This window comes from Amphiprion ocellaris, chromosome 2, assembly GCF_022539595.1.
Source record: "Amphiprion ocellaris isolate individual 3 ecotype Okinawa chromosome 2, ASM2253959v1, whole genome shotgun sequence".
Taxonomy (NCBI): Eukaryota; Metazoa; Chordata; class Actinopteri; family Pomacentridae; genus Amphiprion; species Amphiprion ocellaris.
Window position 1 is genome coordinate 21,790,110 of NC_072767.1, and position 24,294 is coordinate 21,814,403.

The following is a 24,294-nucleotide window of genomic DNA, read 5'->3' on the forward strand; positions in this document are numbered from 1 at the left end:
ATATGAACAAAAAGCTGCAGTAGGAGTTTTGTTTTTGGCTCAGCTGACTGTGTGCAACAGGCAGTTTGCTCTAAATTACCCTTATCTGTGTATTAAGAAAGCTACAGAACAGCACTGCCGTTCTAATCGCTCATCCCTGTAAGATGGGCTTTTCTTTTTGTATGTCTGACCTGGTGATTAGCACAGCGGTGTCATGGTGAGCAATGCCATTGTCTGGTATGGCGTTCCCGTAGCTGCTCCGGTGCTGGATGGTTTTCTGCCACTTACAGAAGCTGTCCAAAGACTTCCCTGCATGGTGGTTGATCTCTAGTGTTGGCTGGTGGAGAGACAAGAGAGAGAAAACAGACTCAAAAGCAAATTTGGGGAAAAAAATGAGGTATTTCAGTCTTCAAACGCAAAACAATCAATTTCATGAATTTACAGAGACACGTCATTTAATAAAATTAGGCTCTTCCAAAATCAGCAGAGGATGTTCCAACAATCACGAGGGCCAAACAATGCTATGATAACCCATTCTCAGTCTTCCTGTATTGCAGTGATTCAGGCTTCTTTTCCACCATAATATGTTAGTCTTTCCGCCCTGTGAAAACTATGTATCTCTGCACCTTTGTAGTATTATGAGGGTGCACAGAGGAGAAGGAGAGGAGAGAGTGCGCTGGCCACAGCTGGCAAGAACTCGTAACCCAGGAATGCATGTGGTGACATAACTAGTAATTGTCTCATCCCACAGTTCCTCGTTTCTGGGCCCACTGTTGGCCTCATTTTTCTTTCCAGGGGCAGTTTGCCTTTTTCAGATCTGGAAACCAGCAACAGAACCACTCAAAGAGACTCCTCTCAATCCTGTCCCAACCTCAACCTCAACAGTCCATAGAGTAAGAATAACAACATTAATACTGCCCACCGCTAATGATCCTAACATTTGCTTCTTTACTTTGTCAGATAACGAACACATCCGAGCGGTAAATTACGGGACTAATTTTGAGGCAGTATATACAGTATGAATCAAAAATGTTCCCTAATAAGACAGCTATAGAGGAAACCTCAAAGCCACACAGTAATGCCCCTGTAATTCAGTATGATTCATCTGTCACAGTGCAAGAAGGCCGCACCATCTCACCACATGCTGTTAATGGCAGGCTAATAAGGTCATTTACTAGGTAGTCAGATGGCTCAGTCATCTCCTGAGCTATGCCGGTAAGGTCATGCACTTTTTATGAGCTGAACTCCTGCCTTGTGGTCAGGTGTGGCTTCTCACTCTGTGTCCTTTCTGACCTCCAGTCACTCACTTACATCATATAACAAGAGTCTGCAGATATGCTCTGTGGGACCGCCCTTGGGCAAGGCGGTGGTTTGCGCTAAATACCCAACATGAAAAACAGGTACAATGTCCCCCATGTTCTCCTTCCTATATAGCATGTTACCATACTATCACTAATGTTGTGCATATATGTAGTCTTAAATCAAATTATGGGGCAAATTAAACATTTGACCTATTGACCTATACTCCTAGATGAGGAAAATATGAATGTGTGTTCCAGCATTTTATGGCACAATACTAATGTGGCTACAATATATTGGTCAGTGACAAGACCAGACCTCTGGTAAATATAGAGTCTGATGGTGTTCTCTAGTACCTTAAACACATTTAGGTTTCTGCATCCCCTCTTGTGAAGCAGATTTAGATGCTCATGTAAAACACATCAGCGTCTAAATCTATCTTTGAGATTTACTACACCCTGGATGTGCGTCATAGCAATGTTCAGAGAGGTCACTGTTTGCCGCAGAAACCAGCAGGACATTCACAAAGCAGCTCTGTCAGACAGGTACAAAACTCCCCTCATTTCGCGACTTTTCCGCCTTTCCTCAATCATCTCTCTCTTCCTTGCTTCCTTACATCCTCTCATTTCTGTCATTACAGCTGCCATTCACAGGACCCACTTACACACTCAAGAGTCCACCGGGAGCGGCGAGGAAAAATACCCTTAAGCCAATAATTTGACACAAATAACAAGCTCACAGACGCTGGTCACGGAAGTGTTTGATGGAGTCTGGACAGAGAGGTAATGAGGACAAGCACAGAGAGACACAGAGAGACACAGAGAGAGCGGAGGAGGGCTGTAAAGCTTATTACAGTCGCTGACAAAGTTGATTTACCTGGTCTTCCATGAGCAGGATGAGCCGTGTCACCACAATGTTGACTGCATTCCCCAGGCTAGAATCCTGGAACAGTTTGGCAACCTGACCTCCAGGGAAACAAGAAAAGACCAGTCTTAAAAACGGCTGATACACCAGCTGAGTGCATTACAGCAGAGCTTAGACAATATGGGAGATAGAAACATGTGGGGAAAAAACTGAAAAAAGGCAAATCCTAGAAAATCAGAGTTCTGGAAAATTAATAAAAAGGCCAATTCACAGCACAATGTGATGTCGGTGTATAACAACAATCTAAGCATTGGCCTTCCAGTCATCACTTCGAGGAAGTCGGGCTATAATTGTGCAGCAATGGCTAACTGTTCAGTGGTAAGGGCTTTCTTGTGTTGGGCACCTACCTAGACAGGTTTTAAGCTATAATCAAACACTCCACAAACAAGACAAGTCTGAGTGTACCAGTGATGACCAGAGTTTAAAGAACCAACAGTAATAAAAAAGACCAGAGCTGAAACCACTCTTAGCCCTAAAGCTGCACTCAGACACTTATCATTACTGCTGTCTGGTGTAATTTGCTCCATTTTGCTTCAAAACACTGAGAAGACACTATTAGATCGAGTGATTTTGTAACAGTCCGGATGCAACCTGCTTTGTCTGCTGACCAACCCTTCATTAGACACATTCCTAACACGTGTGTGTATGGTTTTAAAGTGATTAACTGTGTGTGAAGAGATCCCCATTGACAGAAATACTGCAGACTATGACATACAACCCAAGCTTGCCTGACTAAAACATGTGGTCTCCCTGAGGAGCAACAGGGCAAAGCCTACACAATTGTATGTTGTTCGTTTCTATAAACATTGTTCATGCAACTAAACAGGCCTACATCTTATTTGTTTCAAGTTATTGTGTTGCTTTGGCACTTAAATGTATTAACAGGTTTATTTCTGAGTAATCCTTGGCCCCGGAGAAGCACTAAAACTTATTTGTGCCACAGAAGACATCTCTGTTCTTTCCAACTCTTCTTTAATGTCGTAAAACGTTCACTCCAAGCTGTTTCTTTGTTTTCTACAATGCCAAGTAACCAAACCACCACTGGCTGATGGATTGCTGCTGAAATCTTAGAATAGCTGAACTATATAAAAACAAAACATGCTGACCACATCTTTTCAGTCTGATTCTGTTAGTGTGTGAAACCTGGCATGAAGACAGAAGAAAGAATTTCCCTCTTGTATTCATTAAAAAAAACTCTGGGAAAGCGACTTTTTAATGTTTCGTGTATCTTTTGTGTTGTGACACTTACAATATTCATGACAGCCAGTATGTACTGCTCGATGTCCCTGCGACCATGGTAACCCACCATCATCTTGTCAGCTACCACCAGTGTTTCCACGTAGCGCTCCCGGCTGACTGAGCGCTTCAGAGGCAGCTGTCCACGACCCACATGATGAGGAGGTGTCTTCAGAGTCCGCTGCCACCATGACGCACCTTTCATTGGCTTCTCATCTGAGGTAAATCACATTGAAAGCATGTAGAAGAGTGTCACAAAAGCTCAGCAGTTTAGCCAGTTACTCATTAAAGACAAAAATCTATCAAATAATTCACTGAAAGTTTCGATTTGGCCTTGATTAATGATAATTAGCTGAAACACGTGACCGAGCAACCAGAATGATGTCTGAACATACTTCACATGACGGTAGAGCAGAATTAAGGCACAGCATTGCAAAATAGTTATTTTTTTTTAACTTTTATTTGTCAAAAGACAGTTTTCTGAACATACTTGTGCTTTTTCAGCAACGCCCTGAAACAACAGACACGGTCACGCCCAATCACAACTGGGAACTCAAACACAACCACAATCTTCTGTTGCTGGCTGGTTTGCAAATCAGCCTGGAGCGGTTTACTGCTCCAGTCTGGACCTTACTGCTGCCACTAAAAGGACAGCATATCTCTCCTCTCACCAATGACTCCACAGGATTGGCCCTTGTACTGGTGACGAAGCGACGACCGCTTGTAAACCACATGGGGGCGCCCCTCTGCTCTCTCCCCCTTCTCCGTCCTGGTTTGGTTATCTGGTGAGACAAGTGGTTCAATCAGGTACTCCTCTCCCCCTGCAACAATCACCCCCTGCTGCAGAGAGACAGATTTGAAGAACAGAATAGAATAGAATAACAATTGCCATCATGACACAAATATCACAAACAGTGCAAAGATTAACCACATCTGTACTTATTATCCCAGCTACATCTACTGCCAAAACAGCATTATTAAACATGATCAGAAAGTTAACGCACATTACGGAATCCATTAAGGAAAAGCCTGGAGCTGATTTTCATTCACCTATACTCAGTATATACTTTTGTAAATGATAATAACTTACACCTGTAATAATGTGATACCATCAAAGTTGCATAACCCCTTACCATCCAGTTTTCTTTAATTCACTTTAATAAAAGTCGCTTTAAGACTGTTTACATCTACAGAAATCTTCACACCCAGCATTCCTTGTTTTTAAAGGCAGCATGATGCTATTGTATAAAATATTCTACACATTTTCAACCCCATTTCCCCAAAATTTAGTCAAGCAGAGTTGATATATTTGGAAACTTTTTGATTATTATTAGAATTCCAACATTTGGCTGAATAGCATGACTTTATAATGACCATTTTGTGAAGCTGTTAACAACTAGCCACAAGTTTTTTTGTACTGCTCATGAAATAATATCACTTAGAAACGTATAAGAATAACACAACACACAATATAAAACACCTATTAAATGATCATAGCAATACAGAAAACTCCATCCATCCACTGCAACACGAGGTCAAATATTTCGTAGAAAGTCTAGTAAGTAGTGGAGTTTCTTTTGCTCCTGAGTCAAGAACAAACTTGACTAATAACAGGTTTTCTGACTGTTACTACAATGTTATCAGCTACAAGATCCTGGAAATGATGAGAATTGAATCTTTTTTTGCATAAACACAAACAAACATGGACAATAATATGCCCTATGACATTACTATTCAGTGCAAGTGAAAGTCTATGTTCATGTCAGAGCATCCAACAGCCGTTTAGTGACCCTCATATTTTATACGTGTTAGACTTGGTTTGACCATCAGATCTCTCTGTGTTCAGACTGTTGCTTTATAGACACTGTCTCCCCTCACAGGGTTCTCTGTGGGGAACTGAACCCATCTGAGAAGAGGATCAGGACCCCATAGAACAAACACACGTGAGAGCATGAAAGAGTGAATGAGAGCGAGAGAAATGAGAGAGTGAGACAGAGAGCGATACACTAACACTTCCTTTGATTCTGCTCAGATGTGTTGGCCCCAGTCGGAACGAGTGTCTCCCCTCGATCCGCTGCGGCAGCTTTCAAAGTGCTTTTAATCCCATAATAAAGTTAGTGATGCTCCTCTGGACACACAGCCCGCTCGCTGGTGAATGTGCTCATGCTGGTCTGACTAACAGTAATTACGTGTGCGGCTTATTAACGCTTTGTGAACACATCTAATCCTCAGCTGTGTATACAACTGTTATTGTGGGACCTGCTGTTTGTAGTGAGAGGATACACAGATACACGGTGCTATGAATACAGCAAAAAGCTTTCGGCCAACAAAATGATGCATCACAATTCAGAATATCCAGTCAAGCGCTTCAGATGAGAACTAACTTTGAAGCAGCAGCAAACAGATGCCAGGTCTCTGTTGTGATGAGCTGTGATGACTTCATGAGAAAGGTAAATGAAATGGAACTGATGCTTTTCTAAGGGCTAAACATGTCTACTTTGGAAAGCAGAGATTACAGCTTGACTTAACAATATCCTACATTCTCCAGAATGCCTTTTAACAGCCCAAAGATAGCATGCCAGAACCTGATGCACTGTAAGTAATGGGTAGAGGCTATGGTTCTCAAACTTCAAACAATATGCTTCTAAGACTGTCTAACAACGTCCGAAACACAACAAAAACCTGTCGGAATTAGAGGGGCAACTTCTGACAATTTTCTTGTGAAGATTATTTTTTTGGCATTGTGCCTTTATTCAGATAGCGCAGTGGCAGCAGGAAATGTGAGAAAGGGAGCAGAGGAAAGACATGCAGAAAGAGTCAGGTTGTGTGGGAGTTGAACCAGGGACACAACTGTTAAGGACATTTTAGTTTAGATGGCATGTGCTCTAACCACTTGGCCATCATGACGCCCCTATTTCTAAGTATTTTTATAGCTCTCTGAAACCCACTTTATGTGGTGATTCACCAGGTGTTTGGAGGTGAGAAAGCAGGCAGATTTCTTCATAAAACTTCTTCCAACACTTTGCCCGTGTACAGCCAGGTGTAAGACAATCGAGTATGCAGTATTATCGACAGTCATTGCCAGTTTCTGACATGTAAACAGGGTTCACATCAACATCCAAAACATGACTGGGAAAATGAATTCCTTGTGTAACACCTATTTAACAGACTTGGCACGAAAAAACTCGGATGGCTAATGACAGCCAAAGCCAGGCATTCAAGTTAATTAAGACTAAATTTAAAGAAGACTATTTACACATTTAATAGATTCAGTATTATTTTTAACTTTTGCACAACTGACTCCTCATCAAAATTCCCCTGTCGACATTTGATGTAATCCTGACACTTTTTTCCACCTTGACTGTTATCTCATATGATTTAAATATGGCATAAACCCTTAAAAGGGAAATGGCGATAATACTGGATTCATTTACAATCAATGCAACTCCAAAACAGCTGTTACAGGCTTATGCAAACTTTTAAATCTACAGTAGCATCACTGGTATTTTTCACATCGTCTGCTATACTACAACATCTGCAGGAGTGAAAATCTACAGAATATGAGGTAAAATGACTCCTTTATAAAGAATCCCTCCTTTGAGATAAGGTTTAAAAGGACCAGACCAAAAGACCACACCAGTGAGTTTGACAGAAGATTAAAGCTGACACGAGGATTCAAGGTCTGTTAAAATTTTATGCTTTGATGTTGGAATCAAGCGTTTCTGATCCCTTATTTACTGAGCCAATGGCTGCTGCTTGTGCTGACCTCACTCAGTGTATTAGCTGTGGATTAGGCTGGGAAGTTTCAGTCTTACCAGGCCGTTACAGTTGCTTAGGGCCACTTTGCTGGAGTGCGGTTGGTCTTGGAGATGTCCTACGTAGTGGCAATGGGGAGAGTAAGGGTGACTCCAGGCTAATCGACCCCTCTTCCAGTACTCCACCCTGAACTGCCGGGACAACAGGCCTCCCTGTAGTGTCAGGTTAAGCAGGAAGTTGTTCCGTGACGTGGACAGCTGGTAGAAGAGCTAAAAGAACAACAAATATGAAGTATATAAGTGTATTATATATATATATATATATATATATATATATATATATATATATATATATATATATATATATATATATATATATATATATATATATATATATATATATATATATATATATATAAAAAATTTTTTTTTTTTTTTCAACTTGTTAAAAGATGTGTGAGTAAAAGGACAAAAGAGTAAGCTAAATTATTTCAAAAGCTTAATACAGAGTCAGGCAGCTTGTCTTCAGTGCTGCGTCTTCTTCTTTGGTGGTGTTGAGTTTTTTCTGGGTCCAGCATCTTGCCATTAGGTCCTACACGGACTGGGATGGCAATCTCATACTGGCCCAGACTGGACAGGAAAGCAGCTAGAGAGAGAAACATAAAGAAAGCATTAAATCAATATCAGAGTTTGACTGAATAAAGCCAAAATTCTGCTTAATCTAATTGACTGTAATTAAAAGCGGTTGAGGATTTGGGAGTTGCTTATTTTGAAATACGCTATAGGCATTTTTATTGAGAGACTAACCCAGTTGGCAAAGACAAACTTGCAGACTTGGCCCATTACTGACAAGGCCCCTCCAATCCCAGTAACCCCTCCTTCGTGAGGCCAAAGGGATGTTGCCATGGTTACCGTGAAACTATATACTTCCTGTCTGTCCCAGTCTGTGCCGGGGCCCTGGTGGAGATTTATTGTCCAAACACACACAGCTCCAAACAGCCAACGTCAGCTAACTAACAGGGAAAGGTCACCAGCGAATGAGTCCAGTTTTCATCAAACCTTTGGTCTTGGTTGGTGGAGAAGCAGCCCCTTCCCACACAGAGTAAATACCGAGAGATCAGAGTTCCCTGGTACAGACTTGGAAAGCTCTGTACCAGGAAAAATCTCTCTGTAGGCAGCAGATAGCTGGGGCTTGAATAAACAGCAAGCACAATTAGAAACGTTGTCTTCACATGGACCTCGTATGGTTATACTGTATTTTTAACATCGGAAGGCTGGTAAAAAATAAGCTTATCGTTCAGTCGTGAGAACTTTAATGGACAGAATCTTACTTCCCATTGAAAAACGGTGATTGATTCAGCATTTGTCTGCAATTTAATTTAATGTTTAATCTCCTTACATCTTCATGTTGCCAAAACACACTTCCAGTAAGGGTTTAAGAAGGTGTCAAGTTTTTACTGGAAGTAATTGTGAAACTATGAAAACATTATTGGGAAAAAGACCGAACCATTTAATGACTGCAGTTTCTAACTAGAAAAAGATTCAATACTTTAAATTAGATTTTGACCAAAGGCACTGTTTTGACCCTTTTTCAGCCTGTTATTTGTCTGTCAGACATGTCATCTTAGAAGCTGCCATTTCCATTCCATTTCCAGCTTTCCTCATCACCCCACCTCCAAAACCACCACCACCACTTCTCCCTATAGTTGCCCTTTAGCCATTTTTCTCTACAAAAACATTAATTATGCCGTTACCACCATAGCATCTAAACTCCTTTTGTCTCATAGCCCATTTTTTTTTTTTGTTTCTTTAAAATCCCGTTCTGATCCAATTACTTTGTAAAATTTGAATTTAGCTTACTTGTTCTTTTATAATAGTGGTATGTTTGTGTCCGCTGTTGTGTCACTGAGATGTTAGAGTTAGCCAACTGGTTAAAAAAAAAAAAAAAAACAACAACAACAAAAAGAATGTACAAATTCACCCTCATACAGCTTTGGAAAATATTAATAGGCCACCTGTTGTCACACAGTTAACTTGTAACTTAGCTCATAACTAACCATACTCAGTTAACTATAGCTACATGTACAGCAACAGAATAGATATCATAAATGACGTACCTACAGATAATGGTCCAAGAAGGCTATCTCTAGAGTAGTAAAAAGATGCCTGTCAATATTTTCTTAGCAACTTAATGGAGGTAACTTTGAAACTGCGCCAGCAAGGGTCGCTACTAGCAACAGACGCTTCATCTGAAACCAAGCAAACATTCAACTAAGACCAGCTAACAGCAACACATTTGCCTACACATAAAGAAACATTAATTTGAAGTTGTGTTTCTTTTGTGTTGTCACCTGCTACATAAAATTTCAACCTACAGTCTTTTAGCTGCCTAGTTTTGCCGTATTAACACAAGAAAAATCAATAAGAAATTCTTTAGCTTTAGCAATTAGCTAGCTATATGTTCAACAGTGCTCAGCTAACCTGCTCGCAGTTTATTTGGAATTTGGTGCTGATAATATCTTATTAGATATCTCATTTTTGATTGTACACATTTATATAGCACAAATATCTTGGTCTCTGTAGGCCGATATCACCCAAAAACATCAGGGGAAGTGTCCTAAATGTATTCAAGAAAATCTGCGGAGTTTTTCCAAATACTGTGCTAGGCTTTTTCAACATGGTATTGCAGCAATCTTATCTGGTCCATACACTAAGAAATGATTAGTATAGTGATATATTGCATAATAATAAAAAAGACAATAAGATAAGACCTAGCTGGTGATTTAATAGCAGAACTAAGAGAAATTAGGTTCGATATCAGCCAAATCTGTTGCAACCTTGAAGCACCATGACAAAACTTGAGAAACCTAAAGAAATAATCCATGGATGTAAAAAACAGATCTGTATATAGCCTGAGTGTTGACTTGATTGTTTTTTACTCCAAAGCTCATGTAATGCAAAGGCAAGAAACACTTCAAACAATTTATTCAGTAAACAATAATAGTTTACTTCTTCTGCTCAGATAGAAACAAAGTTTTAAGGTCAGGTTTTGCTAATATTGTACTCACTGTTAACCCTTCGTTGGAATCTCCCAAACTGACATCTACATGTAAAAGATAGGCTACTAATTTAACTATATAATCACATGTAGCAGAAAAGAAGAGCAAACCATATTTGTGCTGCTTAAAATCTGCACAGGACATCCATCATATATTCTAAATTATTAATAATCAGTTATTAGTAATCCATTATTATTTTTGGGATTTTCACAAAAAATATCTCTCTGCTATGGCACAACTTCTGAACTAGCACTATCAAAGAGAAATATCTCTTTACAAACTCAAGTTGAAAATTAACTTTATTTGTCCCATGTGTGCAATTCAATCTGGGTAGAGCAGTTGTTCACAGAACGGTAGCAACAATTGTACAAAAGTAGAAGCAGCAAAAAGCCTACAAAGCCAAGCAATCCTGTTAATAACTACTTCAAATGAACTACTGTAATGGACATGGAGGGTACCAAACCCCATGAGCTCCGTTCATCAAACTTCCTCAAAGCGTTACCTTCCTATGAGCACTGAGCTGTTTTCCACAACACATCCATCCTGCTCTCACAATCAAGCAGGTGGTATCAGCATTACCTTTGAAGCACAGGAAAAGCTCCTGGTGAGAGAATGAAGGGAGAATGTTAATAAAGCAGATATAGTGGGAGAGATTAATGAGACCTCACACAGAATAAACTGTAAAGAGAACCAGCAAAATTAATTAGTCAGCAGCTTGAAGTAAAGGTTTAAACGGAGGTGTTCTTCCAAGCCTCCACTTCCAACCAGTCACTTTTGGTCCTACAGACTGTATACCGTCTGTCCATACCACACAGCAAATACGACACGTGTAGCTATTACATCTTGATCTAAAAAAAAAAAAAATGCAAACAACCAAAAAATTGTGACTCCACTGTTAACATGTCAAATTTGGATGTTACAAACTCAAAACAACCTTAATTAACACCTCCAGCTGGAAGAAGTGAGATCCAAAAGTGCTTTAAACTGTTAGCAATCTTGTTTGTCTGATGGTTTATGTTGTTTCCCCGTAAGAACAGATACACACCAGATGTCAGTTCTTAGCAGCAGTGTTATATGGCTGTTGTTTGCAGAATTAAGCCATCTAAACACAGCATGTAAAACAGCTCGTTAATCACATCTGCGTGGATTCTGTTTGCCAGAACACAAGACAGTTACATGCATGGTTGAAAACAATGACAATAGCCTCTTGCTTTTTTCACATTCAATATTTTATGTTGAAACATCAGATTTTTTGGAGCCATCTAGTTTAAAGACATTTAAAGATTGATAAGAAATGCTTCTTTTACAGCTGCTTTCAATCAAAACTGTTACTATTTGTGTTAATAATATCTTCTACCTGGGCCCACCTGATAAATCTGATGCACTAATGCATCACATGTAACATAAAAAAAAGAACACGCATTTGACAACAAATTACTCCTGCTCTGTCCTTTCTAGTAAAATCTGGTAATATAAACTAGTATATATCAAATCTTTAATCTTACCAGGCAGCAAACTGAGGCCATAGCAAGTGCGCAGTAGAAGCCAAAAGTGCTTCACAATTTGAAACTGTGAAGCAGACATCAAAACAAAGAGTAAAATGGCAGTGGAAACGTGCTTGCTAAATTTAACCGGAGAAAACACCCTGACCAGCAGGGTCACATACTGAAGAGTCTGTGCTGATAAATACACCCCTGGTTCTGTTATCGCTAAATGAAAATAGCGGAAGGAAGTACTCTGGATGGAAAGTGGCCCTCCCTCCATGCCAGACACACCTCCACAGCACCTCAGGCCAAACACTGCTGCTCTGACTCTTTTGAAGTGAATACCACGGGAGCAGAAGAGACCTGTAATTATTTATTTTTATATGTTTTATATGTTATGTTTATGTGCCTTTTTGTGCCTCTACTGTCTTTCTTATGTATGCCAAGTAGGTGGCCCACATAGGGAAGTGATAAATACACATATATAGCCAAAAGTATGTGGACAGTCCATTCAAGTTCTTTGTGCCCTTTCTGTCTGGTGGTTCTGTTTTTATGGTTTGGCCCATTTGTCCCACATAAGAAATTCCAGGTGACAAAGTGGTGGGCTAGATGCATCTTTTGGAAGACTGTCACTTCTATAAATTTAATGAAATAAATCTGTCCCCATTATTCTTGCACATTTGAAAATTGTAGCACCCGAGTAAACAACTTAGAAGTCCCTGGACCGTGGCTAACTACTGTGTAGCTGTGAAGATGAGGATCATGTCGTGAATTTCAAATCACAAAAATCTCACTACTACAGCACACTATTTTAGACAATCCTGTTGTTCCAGTTTTGCTGCAACAATTTGTGGTAGACCTTTTTTTTGTTTGCTAATGTGACAATGCCAGATGACTTTGTGAGTCTGGTGTGGAAGAATTTGACAGGAACCCTGACCTCAACCCCATTCAACCCCTTTTGGACGAACTGGAAAGTCGACTGCAAGCCAGGTCTTATCTTCCAACATCATTGCTTGACTCCACTAATGCTCCTGCGGCTGAATGAGATCAAATCCCTGCAGCCAGATTCCTAAATCTTGCACAAAGCCTTTACAGAGAAGTGGAGGCTGTTAGTAGCATACTGTTTCTGTAATAAGATGCTGTAAAATTACTTATGGGCTTAATATTTGAGTGTCCATATTTTTCTGGTGGTGAATCAATGAACACTAATGGAATTTATCAATGCTGATTCTCATTTCCAATGCAAGAAAAGGATGCATTGCTGTGTTTTGTTTTTTTTTTTAAATCTGTGCATCACAAGTGAGATAAGTGACTAATTAACTTGGATATGCAATGACGAATTTGGATATTCTGTATAGTTAAACAGAACTGACTTTAAGATTTTAACTCGACAGCTTACTTTGTGTGTTTTTTAAAAGCACAACAAGAAAAGAGAAATAAAAAAGAGCTTAAGAGGCCTAAAGCTCTTGATGCAGGATGTCTGCATTTGTGCTCTTTGTCTTTTCAAACAAACACGGAGACTAACAAAATATACTGCACACAGCTGGACACCGAGTACACCAGCAAACACAGCATATATTTTTATGTTCCTAGCAAGGTAACTATTATTTCATTTGTTGTTCTTAGAGTTTGGATCTAATTGGTTTTCATGTATGTTAAGATATAAGCGAAAGCCTGGACAAGCATCAAGTATATGGTCACTATGATGATTTCTAGTTAATGCTGCATTAACAGATGCTTTGGACAACAACCTGAAAGCATAGCATTTATCACATTGTACAGATGTCAGTGTGACGAGACAACAACTTAAACATCAAGCAGACATAACACATTAGTTTCCATTTGGAGCTGTATCTCTGTCCGCCTACTGAATGTTATTTCTCCTTTTAGCTCTGCTTTTGGTCTCTACCAGCTCCTGTGGGAATATCCTGCAATTTAGCTGCTGAACACAGCACTACATAATATTTAGCAGTTAGTTGCTAACTTGTTCTGCCTGTCTGTTGATCCTGAGTAAGGAGTGTACAGTGGGTTATTGAAAGCTTTTTCTTTTCCTTTTGTAAGAACAGATGTCTGCCACTGTTGGAACTTATGTTGATGAGAGCAGTGAGAGTGAACCAAGACTAAAGCTGCCGGCCAGAAAATCTAAACAATGGGCTAAAAAATGCTAAAGTGCTCCATAGAGCTGAGAGGAATTACAGAGTTGGCTGATAATCGGTTGTGGGTTTATCATCGCAAGTAACTCCATTCACATCCCACAAAGTCCTCTAATTCATGTTAATGAAAAATACTGGCTATTAAAGGTTCCCGTACCTGTGGAAAACGAAGTCCCTGAGGGAACAGGCCATGTCAGGGTTTTAGAGGTGGGTTATTTAGAGGAAGTAGTGTGGCAGACTATTAGAGACAGATGGCTGTGATGGTTCAGAGGTTAAGTTTAGGAAATACACAGTCACAGCCTTGTTCTGGGTGATGAGACTCGGACACTCGGCGAATTTATGTCTTTTCCTTTAGGGGGACTTCAATTGTTCCAGCCTCAGTGTGAAGAGAGAGACAGAGAGACTGTGTGATGAGTGGGGTGGGCACGTGGCTGTGGCACAGCAACATGATTTGTGGAAGCAGAGTTCAAGTTCAGAGAGTCCAGACCTGCAGGCCTGGAGTGTGCCTCAGCCGGTCAGACAGCCAGGTCAGACCTCAAACCTTTTCTACAGCTCATTTCAGCCAACTTTTTAATCCAAGCACTGTGCATGCAAATTATACATGAAAACAATTACAATAACTATAAAACACATTGTGATCTTTTAAATATTTAAACTCCTGTCCTATCATGACATAGTCAAACTTTTGGCATTTTTTTTATTTTGAATTTCTAAGCTTGGAAAGTATGGGAAGTCTGTTTTTTTTTTCTTTACTGAAATGAAAAACAGATTTCACTCTGGGCACGTCGACCATAAAATACATGAATGTAACTCTGCTCTCAAAGACTGAAAATCATTAAAGCAACCCACAGAAGCTGGGATCACAGACAATAAACCAATAATGTTTTCCCACTAACTAAAAAGGAATATGGTCTGTGCTGTTAACAGTGTATCTAATTGAAACATAGGTCTCTGACAGTCCTTAAACGAGCACTATGATGCCAAAAACCAAACTCACAAGAAAAAAACTCGCCATTAGGATGTGACACCAGTTGAACACTGTTCTGTTGTTTGGTGTTAAGGTGCACATATGTTTCTAGAATAACTATACTTTACTATACAATAACTACAAAACTAGAGAAAACTGCAGATACAACTTTTAATAAACCAGATGTAAACAGCTCTGATTAGCAAATACATTTATATCTGGGTAGGTATGATTCTAACATTAAAGCCAAAACAGTCAAAACATTAAAATCAGCCGTCTAATATTGTGTAGATCAGCCTCATAGCACCTAAACGGCTTGGGCACAGACACAGACTACATCAGGCCTATAGATGTCCTGTGGCACCAACAGCAGTAACAGCAGGTACTTTAGGTCCTGGAAGTTGTGAGGTTTGGCATCAATGGATCTCACTCTATCAGACTGCGATCTGAGGAATGTTGAAGCCAATTTCAACACCTTGAACTCTTGGTCATGCTCCTCAAATCATCCCTAAACAATGGCAGGGAGCATCATACTGCTGAGAGAGGACACTGCCATCAGGAAATACCACTGGAATAAACATGTGTACATGGTCTGCAACATTATTCCGGTAGACGACACATGTCAAAGTAACATCTGCATAAATACAAGAACCCAAGGTTTTCAAGCAGAACTTTTCCTACGGCATCATGCTGCCTCCACTGCTTCGCCTGCTTCCCATAGTGCATCCTGCTGCCATCTGTCCAGGTAAACAATGCACACACCTGCAGTCAACATTATGCATAAGACGACATGATTCATCAGATCAGACTTCTTTCCTCCGTGTTCAAGTACTGACAAACACATGGTCATTGAAGATACACCAGATGCTACATGCAATGATGCAATGATGTGTTTTCTACCAGCATTAATGTCCTTCCCCAGTTAATGATGAACCCTAAAAACTAGTTTCTGAAAAACAGTGCTGCATATTTTTTTGCCATGAAAGTAATCCATCCTGCCTTGAAATGTCTGAAATGTAACTCTACACTGTGGCCTTCTCCAGGATGCACGGATGTATGAAGCCCCAAATGACGGTCTAGTGCAAAATAATATTACAGTATTGACTGTCTGGTGACAGTAAGCATCATGGTACCTTTACATCTTTAGGTGGATTAGAATGTTTTGGGCAATGTTACAAACCATTAAACATGATTTTCTTATGGCATTTTATTTTAACTTTATTTGTGAATAATTTGCTGAATTAGCTAAAACAGACATCTATCTCTCAATATATTTTACTAGTTTTAGGTAAAGATAGTTTTTTAGTTGTCTGTCCAAGAACATTACTATATGACCAAATATTTTGAAATTCAAATCTAGAATTATATATACCGTCATTGACTATTTTATCTACTCTGGCTTATCTGAAATGGATCAGATACAAAACCCCCTGTATCATTCAGGGTCATCTCACCTTGTGACTGAGAAAACTCATCTCTGTGACCTCCTGCGACCTCGGTGACAACCATGACCACAATGACAGTGCAGACCAGACCAGTCCTCCGTAGCATTTCCATGGTTACTACAGTAGTTGCTATAGTAACAGAATTCAGTGCAGTGGTCCACGGGCCTCTGTCCCAACATGTCTCCTGCCCTCTCGGATGCCCCGTTGCCTAGCAGTGGGACAGCTCAGCGCTCTGTTGGGCCATGGCTGAGGGAAGATCTGGGAGTCAGCAGCACCTTCAGTGTGTCGGTCAGCGAGTGGTGATGGATCCTGGAGAAGTCCTCATAGAAGTAGAAAGCACCTGGACGGATCTCTCAAGGGGTGCAACAGCAGCGGTGGGTTTACACTCCTTTCTGCTGCCCTGTAGAAGAGAAACTCTCAGTAACTACAGGAGGAAGGCCAGGAAAGGGAGTGAAAGGGAGGGGAGAGACAGATTTAGGCTCAAAGAGGAGGGAGGAACAAGGGAGACATAGTGAAACACAGACAGAGCGAGAGCATGAGATCCCATTGACCCATGCAGTTCCCAGTCTAACAAGACAAATCTACCCAGTTCATATTCAAGGACCGCCCAGTCCCGTATTGTTTTTTCAGATAATCAATCTTGGCTTTAGCGAGGGGCATGCACCCTGTCTTTCACTCTGATAACCAGAGACAACAGTAAGTCCCAACCTGGGGCCCCTGAGGGCCCGCACTTTAAGCTGCCTGCCCACCGGAAAGAGTTCAAACACAAAGGAAGCCATTGATCTTGTAAAAAGCTGTGCTTAATGCCCAAACAGGGCTTGAAGTGGGTATTATGTCAGAGGGTCTGGGGGTAAAATGAGCCAATTTGAGAGGAGCAGCAGGTTGCCATCACCGCTACGCTGGCTGACTCTGGTGGTTGGTTGTACGGCTGAGTGATTTGCTGGCTGGCTGCCTGACTGTGCAGCTTACTAATTGGCTAGCGTCCTGTGTAGCAGACTGATGGAATGAGTGTCTATATGAAGCTTGTTTACATGTGAGCCAACGAGTACCGTAATAAATATACAGACACAGCGTGATCGACAGATAATGTAGTAACTTTTAAACACATAATAAAATCTTGATATAGAACCCTGAGATTTTTGTTACCAAGATACACACTAAAGGATCTAACAGCTGGAAAATCTTCTCTACAGGACTCTCTGACAGACAAACTACGTGATGATTTTCTCTATAAATTATCTCAATCTTGGTTTACTGTTTCTCTCCCAGAATTTCTTGTTGCTTATCAGCCAACGTGCAACATACACAAATAACAACAGATATGACATAAGCTGATACTGACTGACATTTTGGCCTACCTCTAGTGATAGCAACTGTTAAAGTTATAATAAGGACTTAATTTACATTTACTTTATTGACAAAGTTGCAAAGGGTTTTATAGTCAAAGACAGTTTAAAAATCCAAAATGTCAAAGATCAAATGGGACATATTGCTTTTAATCATTTCACTAAAAGAACTTCTTTGAGATTAAAAATGTCTTTATCAAGACTGGCCTGACCAGAACATTAATCTCAAGACAATTAAAAACTTAATTAATCAATTAGTTTAACCCCAACAAACTAACCTGTGTAATAAATTCACATATTTAGAAGTTTTTCCCATTAAAAATAATCCCTTCCTGTCTAAAAATGTCCTAGATGTTACTCTAAACTGTTGCTTCCTCCTGAATGTGCAGATCTATGAAATACCTGCCTTTCTCTCTACCTAGCCTTCCACCACTTACTGCAGCTCAAACACACCAGCTCACCTATGACTCTGCTAAATAACCATAAAACTTCATGCTACACAATGGACAGTTGTAAAAATACAGCCAGTCAGCCATACATGTTCAAACCAGAAACCAAAACTTTAGAAAAAGAATGATACAGCAAAGTCCACCCTGGAAAGTGGATAGAATTTGTTCCTTTGCTATGAAGAAACCTTGAAAATACAAATCTTTGTTTTGGAGAATGCCATTAGCACGCTGTAGTTTCAATGTGGAAATGTTCAGCTATGGTGCTTATAATATCACTATTTCACTCACAATGTGTCTTCCAGCCTCTAAATAACACCATACAGAGAAGTTAACAAGGTAAAAAAAAACTAGCTTCAAATGAAGGAGGTCTTTAACATCCCAATAACTATCTATACAATAACAAGTCATTTAGAAGCTCATTCTAAAACAGTGACCTAAAAACAAGTGCAAATTATGATCAGGTAAGAAAAGTAAAGAGATACAGGATTTTAAGAAGAGGTTTTAAAGGAGATACTTGAGAATTTCAAGCAACAGGGAGGCTCTGTTAGCAGTGGCTCATCATGCAAGGTTTCAAAGCAAAATAGTAAAATTGGTATTGTGTGTGCTGTAAGCTGGAGTGATTCAACTGATTCAATTACAGAAAATGGGCATCCAGTTCTTAAAAAAGTATTCCACCAAATTGTATTGCACACCAAACGGTTTCCTTTGCTTGTCTAAACATGGTGCCTACAGTTCCCACATTGCATCTGACCATCAACAGTTCATTTAACAGGTCAAACTCCAGGGCTGAAAAATGAAGCCATCACTGAAGTGCCAAAAACCACAGTACCTCAAATGGCTATTTGAGGTTGCTCCAAAAGTGAGCCAATCCCCATAGACCCCCATGTTAAAATGTCCAACTTTACAACAAAAATAAACACGTTCACAGACGGGTACAAAAAAAGCTTTTGGTCACTACAGCAGATTTTCTCATTTATGATGACTGTATATTGGGCACATTTTACAAAGCTCATCGAGTTAATATATATTCAGGCTTTATGTATTGCATATTTAAGGGTGCAGCAGCTTCTAGTGACAGGTGTGTACTGTCACAGGACAGTCCATGGCCCAGACAGATTTACATGGCACATGTCAGCTTCACTCACGTTTTACATCTTTGTTCATTTTTGGATTAGCCTGGAGTTAGGAGGAGTCAGGCACTGCCAAGATGACAATGACTGGAGCAACCACAACGGGCTTCCAAAGTGCTCTTCAAAATACCTATATCTGCCCATCTTTACATACAGTCTGTGTTTCAGTCTAGGGTTAAACAATTAATTGACTTCAAATTAAAATCGTATTTTGAAGCAATGCAATTAGCAAATTACAAAGGCTGCAGTTCAGGATACATATCATATAGCGTGTCTGTTTTCATGACAATAACTTTGTGCAACTTGATTGCAGAATGTGCAATAGTGAGATGCTGCTTTTGAACTATGAATGACATACATGTGTCACTGTCAGATTGTTTACAGAAAGGTATTACTATGCTCTGATTAAAATAATTTTATTAAGAGTATTACATTACTTATCTAACTTGATACATCCCATCTTTTGTTCTATCCCATATGCCACTTTGTTACAAGCAATTTATATATTCTAATTGTCATCCTTGCATTAGACTATAGAAGAGTTAATATTTTGATTGAGGTGGTTATGATCCATCATATGTTTCAAATCTATAACACAGTAAAAATTTAACTAAAGCCTTACAAAATAACGCCACAAAATCACTCAGCCCAAGTTCAGCCTGAGACTCAGGTATGCTCACATCAAATTCCTCACAATCACATTTCTGATTCAGCTTAACTCTAGTGACAAAAAGCTTTACAGCTATGAATGCAGTAGTACTCAACAGAATCCATAAATTCCTTTAATTTCAGCATTGCAAGACAAAATAAAGGACACATAGTTGTGTATCATCTGCACAGTGCCGCACAATGACAGTTTTGGGGGTTTTTTTGCAATTAGCAGGTGATAATTACTGTTTCATACTGACAGAACTGAAGGTAAACTGCTGAATATAAAGTCTACAAAGTCCATGAGGCAGCACCCACATGGTGATCATTTGGAGACAGTTCAGCCAGCCAGGGATCACAAATTTAAATCTTGGCGAAGGGAATTTGGTTCATTTTCCACTCTACTAATTAGGCTGTCCTGTGTTATAAATAAACCCTGAGTTCCTTTTTAATTGAGCACTGCTCCCCTTTGAGTTCGTTTTTTTACTTTGTGACCAACATAGAGCAAGTGTGCTTTATAATAACAACGGAAAATGACTTCCTCAGACCCACAGTACCCATTACAAAAACAGACCAGAGCCAGGATCAGGAGTCGCATTTTCATGGGTGCCCTTCTCCTTGACTTGAGTTTCCTGGCTACAGATTGCAGTGTCAGCTAAAACCCAACCCTTGCTATCCTCCAATAAAGTCTGCCCACCCAGTTCACTCCCGTCCCAGCCTACCCTCCCACCAACCCTCCATCCCTCCCTCAGAGCCGTCTGGGGAGAGAAGAGCGAGCGGAGACGCCACACTGGCCCAGATGGCTGGCGGCTAACCAACTGCAGCCAAAGGTAATCGGAGGCAGATGGGAAACCTTTTGGTGACGAGAGCAGGGGGAACAAGGTGCCTCCTGAAAAGAGGAGGAAAAAAAAACAAGTGCAAAACCTGAGGGGATTGAGCGAGGGACAGCAGTGTAAGCTATTCAAGCCAGCTGGGAGAACCATTCTTGAGTGTTAATATCCTAAACTGAGTGTGGAGGAATGAGTTGAAACAGCAATGGGCAGGTACAGTAAAATGAGAGCTTGCTTTAAAAACACTGAGGGGTCTTTGTACTGTTGCAGCTTCCCTCATATGTGGAACAACTAAAAGTCTTTCTCTCTTCCCCTCCCTCAGGCTTTCTCCCAGTCATTTCCTGCACAAGCCAAACTCCCTTCCATTTTCATTACTTCTTCTGCTCCCACTCTCAATTTATTGTGGGGTTATTAAACTTGCAGCTTGATATCAAGTGCTTTTCATTACCACTAACTCTCTGCTTGTTTATTTAAACCAGAAAAAGAGGGAGAGAAAGGACCCCCCCAGTGCTGTCCCTTGGTGCTTTTTAAGCAAAGCTGCTTGGAAAGATCTGTGGACAGCCTTCAACATGCATGCACCGCCTTGCACAGCTTTCCTGGTAAATTATTACTCCATCGCAAACCCAGCAGAAATACAGCCAAATTAAGAGCGAGCCGTCTCACAGAGGTGATGGCGTTGTACATCTTCCTGAGGTCTGTTGTGCAAAACTTTCCCTCTGGGTTGTATCACTTCGGCGAAATAAAAAACGTATGTTTGTCAGCAGGCCAAGTGAGCACATACACCGACTCCCTGCTCCGTGTTTTGCTTGGATGAGCCACGAATATCGAGCATATAGCTGCAATCACGGCCAAGAGGGAAAGTGGTCTGAGCTGCAGACAGGCCACACAACTTCCAATGCTATCACAATTTGCAAAAAAGAAAAAAGAAAGTGAGGAAAAGAAAGGGGGCCGTTGTTAACAAGAGAGAGAAAAGCTGGACTGCTCAGGATGATTAGGTGGGAATTTAAGAGTGGGCCAAACTTGCAATGTAATCTAGCCAGTGGATGCAAGAGCATTTTGACAAGTCATTTTTTTTTCATCTTGTCATCTACCAGTGATCACTGACTTTTTATGTGGTGTAAGGGATGTACAGTGAATGTTTTTTTTTTTTTTTTTTTAAAAATACTGGAGCTAACTATGCTGTCCTTGTCTGTAAGTGTTGCCAAGGAGAGTGGAGCTATCCGAAAACTAGCACACTAATCAAAGCCATATGACCGGCTCAAAGTAAAGTCTGTGTGGAGCGAACAGATGCTAAGTGTCCCTCAGCTTAGCTTCAAGTCTAGCACTCCCCCTCTCTCCCTCCTCCTTCTCTCTCTCTCTCTCTCACACACACATACATACGCTGTCTGCACTTTGATCAGGGAGTAGCTCATGAATCAGCTTTAGGTTCAGTTTATTATTTCATTAAACTGGCAGTGCCGCTTCTCTTTTCTAATAAGACCGTGAGGCAGTGGGATCAAATGGCTCGTAAGACGAATGTCACAAGCCAGACGCAGCGTTTTCAGTCTGCCTCAGCAGCAATTGCTCCCTCATTGGAAAAGAAAGAAGCGTAGATTGGATGCAGATCTCCACACGTAACCCTGAACAGGTGAGAGAAAGGACTGGGGGATATATCTCAGACTAAATTCTCCATCTGGTACAAGGACAGAAAGAGAAAGAGAAAGAGGCAGGCATTCCTTTCCCAATTCCCCCAAACAAACAGTGTGCAGATGAAAAGTGGGAACATAAACAGGCCGGAGAACCTCGGATGTGCTCCCCTCACTCTCAAAATGTGCCTCTCCAGTCTGAAACAATATTTAGTGAGAGAGAGAGAGAGAGAGAGAGAGATGACTCGACACAAAGTGAGTCAGCCGGCAGCACTGGGAACAGCACACATGGTAGTGGAAGCTTTTCTCCTTCTCTCTTTCATCTTATTCATTTTTTTGTGCAGCTTTATCTGCTTTGGAGCAGCTGACAGCCGAAAACACCAAAAATACTAATTCCACTGTCACATAAGACAAACCAGAGAAACAAATCCAAACATTTGAGGATCACGCCTGTTTGGGATTACCGCTCGAAAAATGATTTCGACAGTTGTTGCCAGTTAACTATTTATTTTAACTCTTCTGCTACGTCACAAACAGAGCTTGGATGCAGTGCTGTGAATATATAGGTGGGGAGAAGATGTGCACTACAAGGAATGCACAAATATAATATGACAAATTGGTAGAGGTAGGACACGATATGGTCCATTCGGTTTAAATGAAATTCAGTTGACATCAGGTACCAAAACATGATCCCAATGAGATTCACACAGACATTGATGGATTTTTAGATTGGCACAAAAAGCAACACATTAAGTTGAAGTATGAGAGGAGTAAACAGTTGGAAACCCGAGAGAATAAACCCACGAAATGTCTACCGGCATCATTTGTAAACTACAAATCCACTTCACAAATATAATCTCCATCTAAATGTACACAAACATAATTAGAATGTCATGTATTTATATGAAAAATACAAAAAAAAACAAAAAAAAAACCAAACATAGGACAAAAAGGAAGGAAATGATCAAGAACAATACATGCAGACACCTGCAGACTTCTGCAAAAGCAGCAACTGAAATGACTCATCCGTCATCTCTGCTGTTCAGTGAGGGAACCCAGACAGTCATACATGTGTTCTACATGTCATTCAGCTAATTACCGCACATCTGTTAGTCTAAAAATTAAGCTTCTATGACTGTAATTATACAAGATGTTATATACAGCCGGGTTTAAATGTTTCCTGTGATAATTGCATAATATCTTCAGTAACCTGTTGCAGAATTACTGCTGTCTTTTGCAGCAGGGATACACAGCAAGCTGCTCCCCCAGCTGGTAAAGGAAACAATGCCAGCCTTCACTTTGTGTGTGCCTGATGTCTGCTGACAGCCACATCATCTCCACACACTCACACTGACAGCCCTGTCATCAGCCCAGGAGCAGACCTCAGCCACAAGCAGCAGCTCCAGAGGAGAGCAGCAGTCCAGTGGTAGAGGTTTTAGGAACAATGCATTCACATACGACAATGTTAAACCCACAGAGGTGCACCTCATGATCTGCTGACACTACAATGACTGACTGGAAGATTAAGTAAGGCGGCATTCAGAGTCCCTGCAGGAATATCTGTGCAGGAAGGAGCGTTCAAGAACTGACCACAGCCTCCTTCCAGCATCATGTCAAGGGGTCGTTTACTTCCAGAGCTGTGCATGAATACTCAGAGAGAGTGTCCGGGCTGGCTGACCTACCTTCCCGTGTCCCCTTGTAGCAGTGTCCGCTGTGAGTCTGTCCTCTGTCCTCAGCAGCGGAGCGAGGAGGAGGCGGCGCCGTCGGTGGACTGAGGAGGCTCAACTTCTTCCACTTCACAACCAGAGAGCTGCAGACTCACGCCAAGTTCCCTGCCGTGGAAGCGAAATACAGACGGACATACTTTCAAAATAAAAGAGCCTTCATGTATAATATGGAACTGGTTTATAGTATGGATTAGAGACATGGCTCTAATAGGAACCTTATATATGCTTTATTAATTCA

At 40.6% G+C, this 24,294-nt stretch overlaps 1 protein-coding gene across 3 annotated transcripts in view; it reads right to left on the bottom strand.

The window, feature by feature from the left end:
* adamts10 (ADAM metallopeptidase with thrombospondin type 1 motif, 10) overlaps positions 1 to 24,151 on the bottom strand; it is a 57,194-nt gene extending 33,043 nt beyond the window's left edge. For 2 of the 3 annotated variants that reach the window (XM_055014555.1, XM_023287821.3), the window contains exons 1-8: positions 24,012 to 24,151; positions 16,311 to 16,701; positions 7,700 to 7,839; positions 7,254 to 7,463; positions 4,110 to 4,278; positions 3,452 to 3,654; positions 2,155 to 2,238; positions 171 to 316 (exon numbers count right to left, since the gene is read on the bottom strand). In XM_055014555.1, coding sequence (XP_054870530.1) covers positions 171 to 316; positions 2,155 to 2,238; positions 3,452 to 3,654; positions 4,110 to 4,278; positions 7,254 to 7,463; positions 7,700 to 7,839; positions 16,311 to 16,413 — 1,055 coding nt within the window. In that variant the 5' untranslated portion in view covers positions 16,414 to 16,701; positions 24,012 to 24,151. Of the gene's footprint in view, positions 1 to 170; positions 317 to 2,154; positions 2,239 to 3,451; positions 3,655 to 4,109; positions 4,279 to 7,253; positions 7,464 to 7,699; positions 7,840 to 16,310; positions 16,722 to 24,011 lie in introns of those variants that run through there. The other variant, XM_035956078.2, reaches the window with a different exon arrangement.
* Between the last annotated feature and the right edge of the window lie 143 nt (positions 24,152 to 24,294).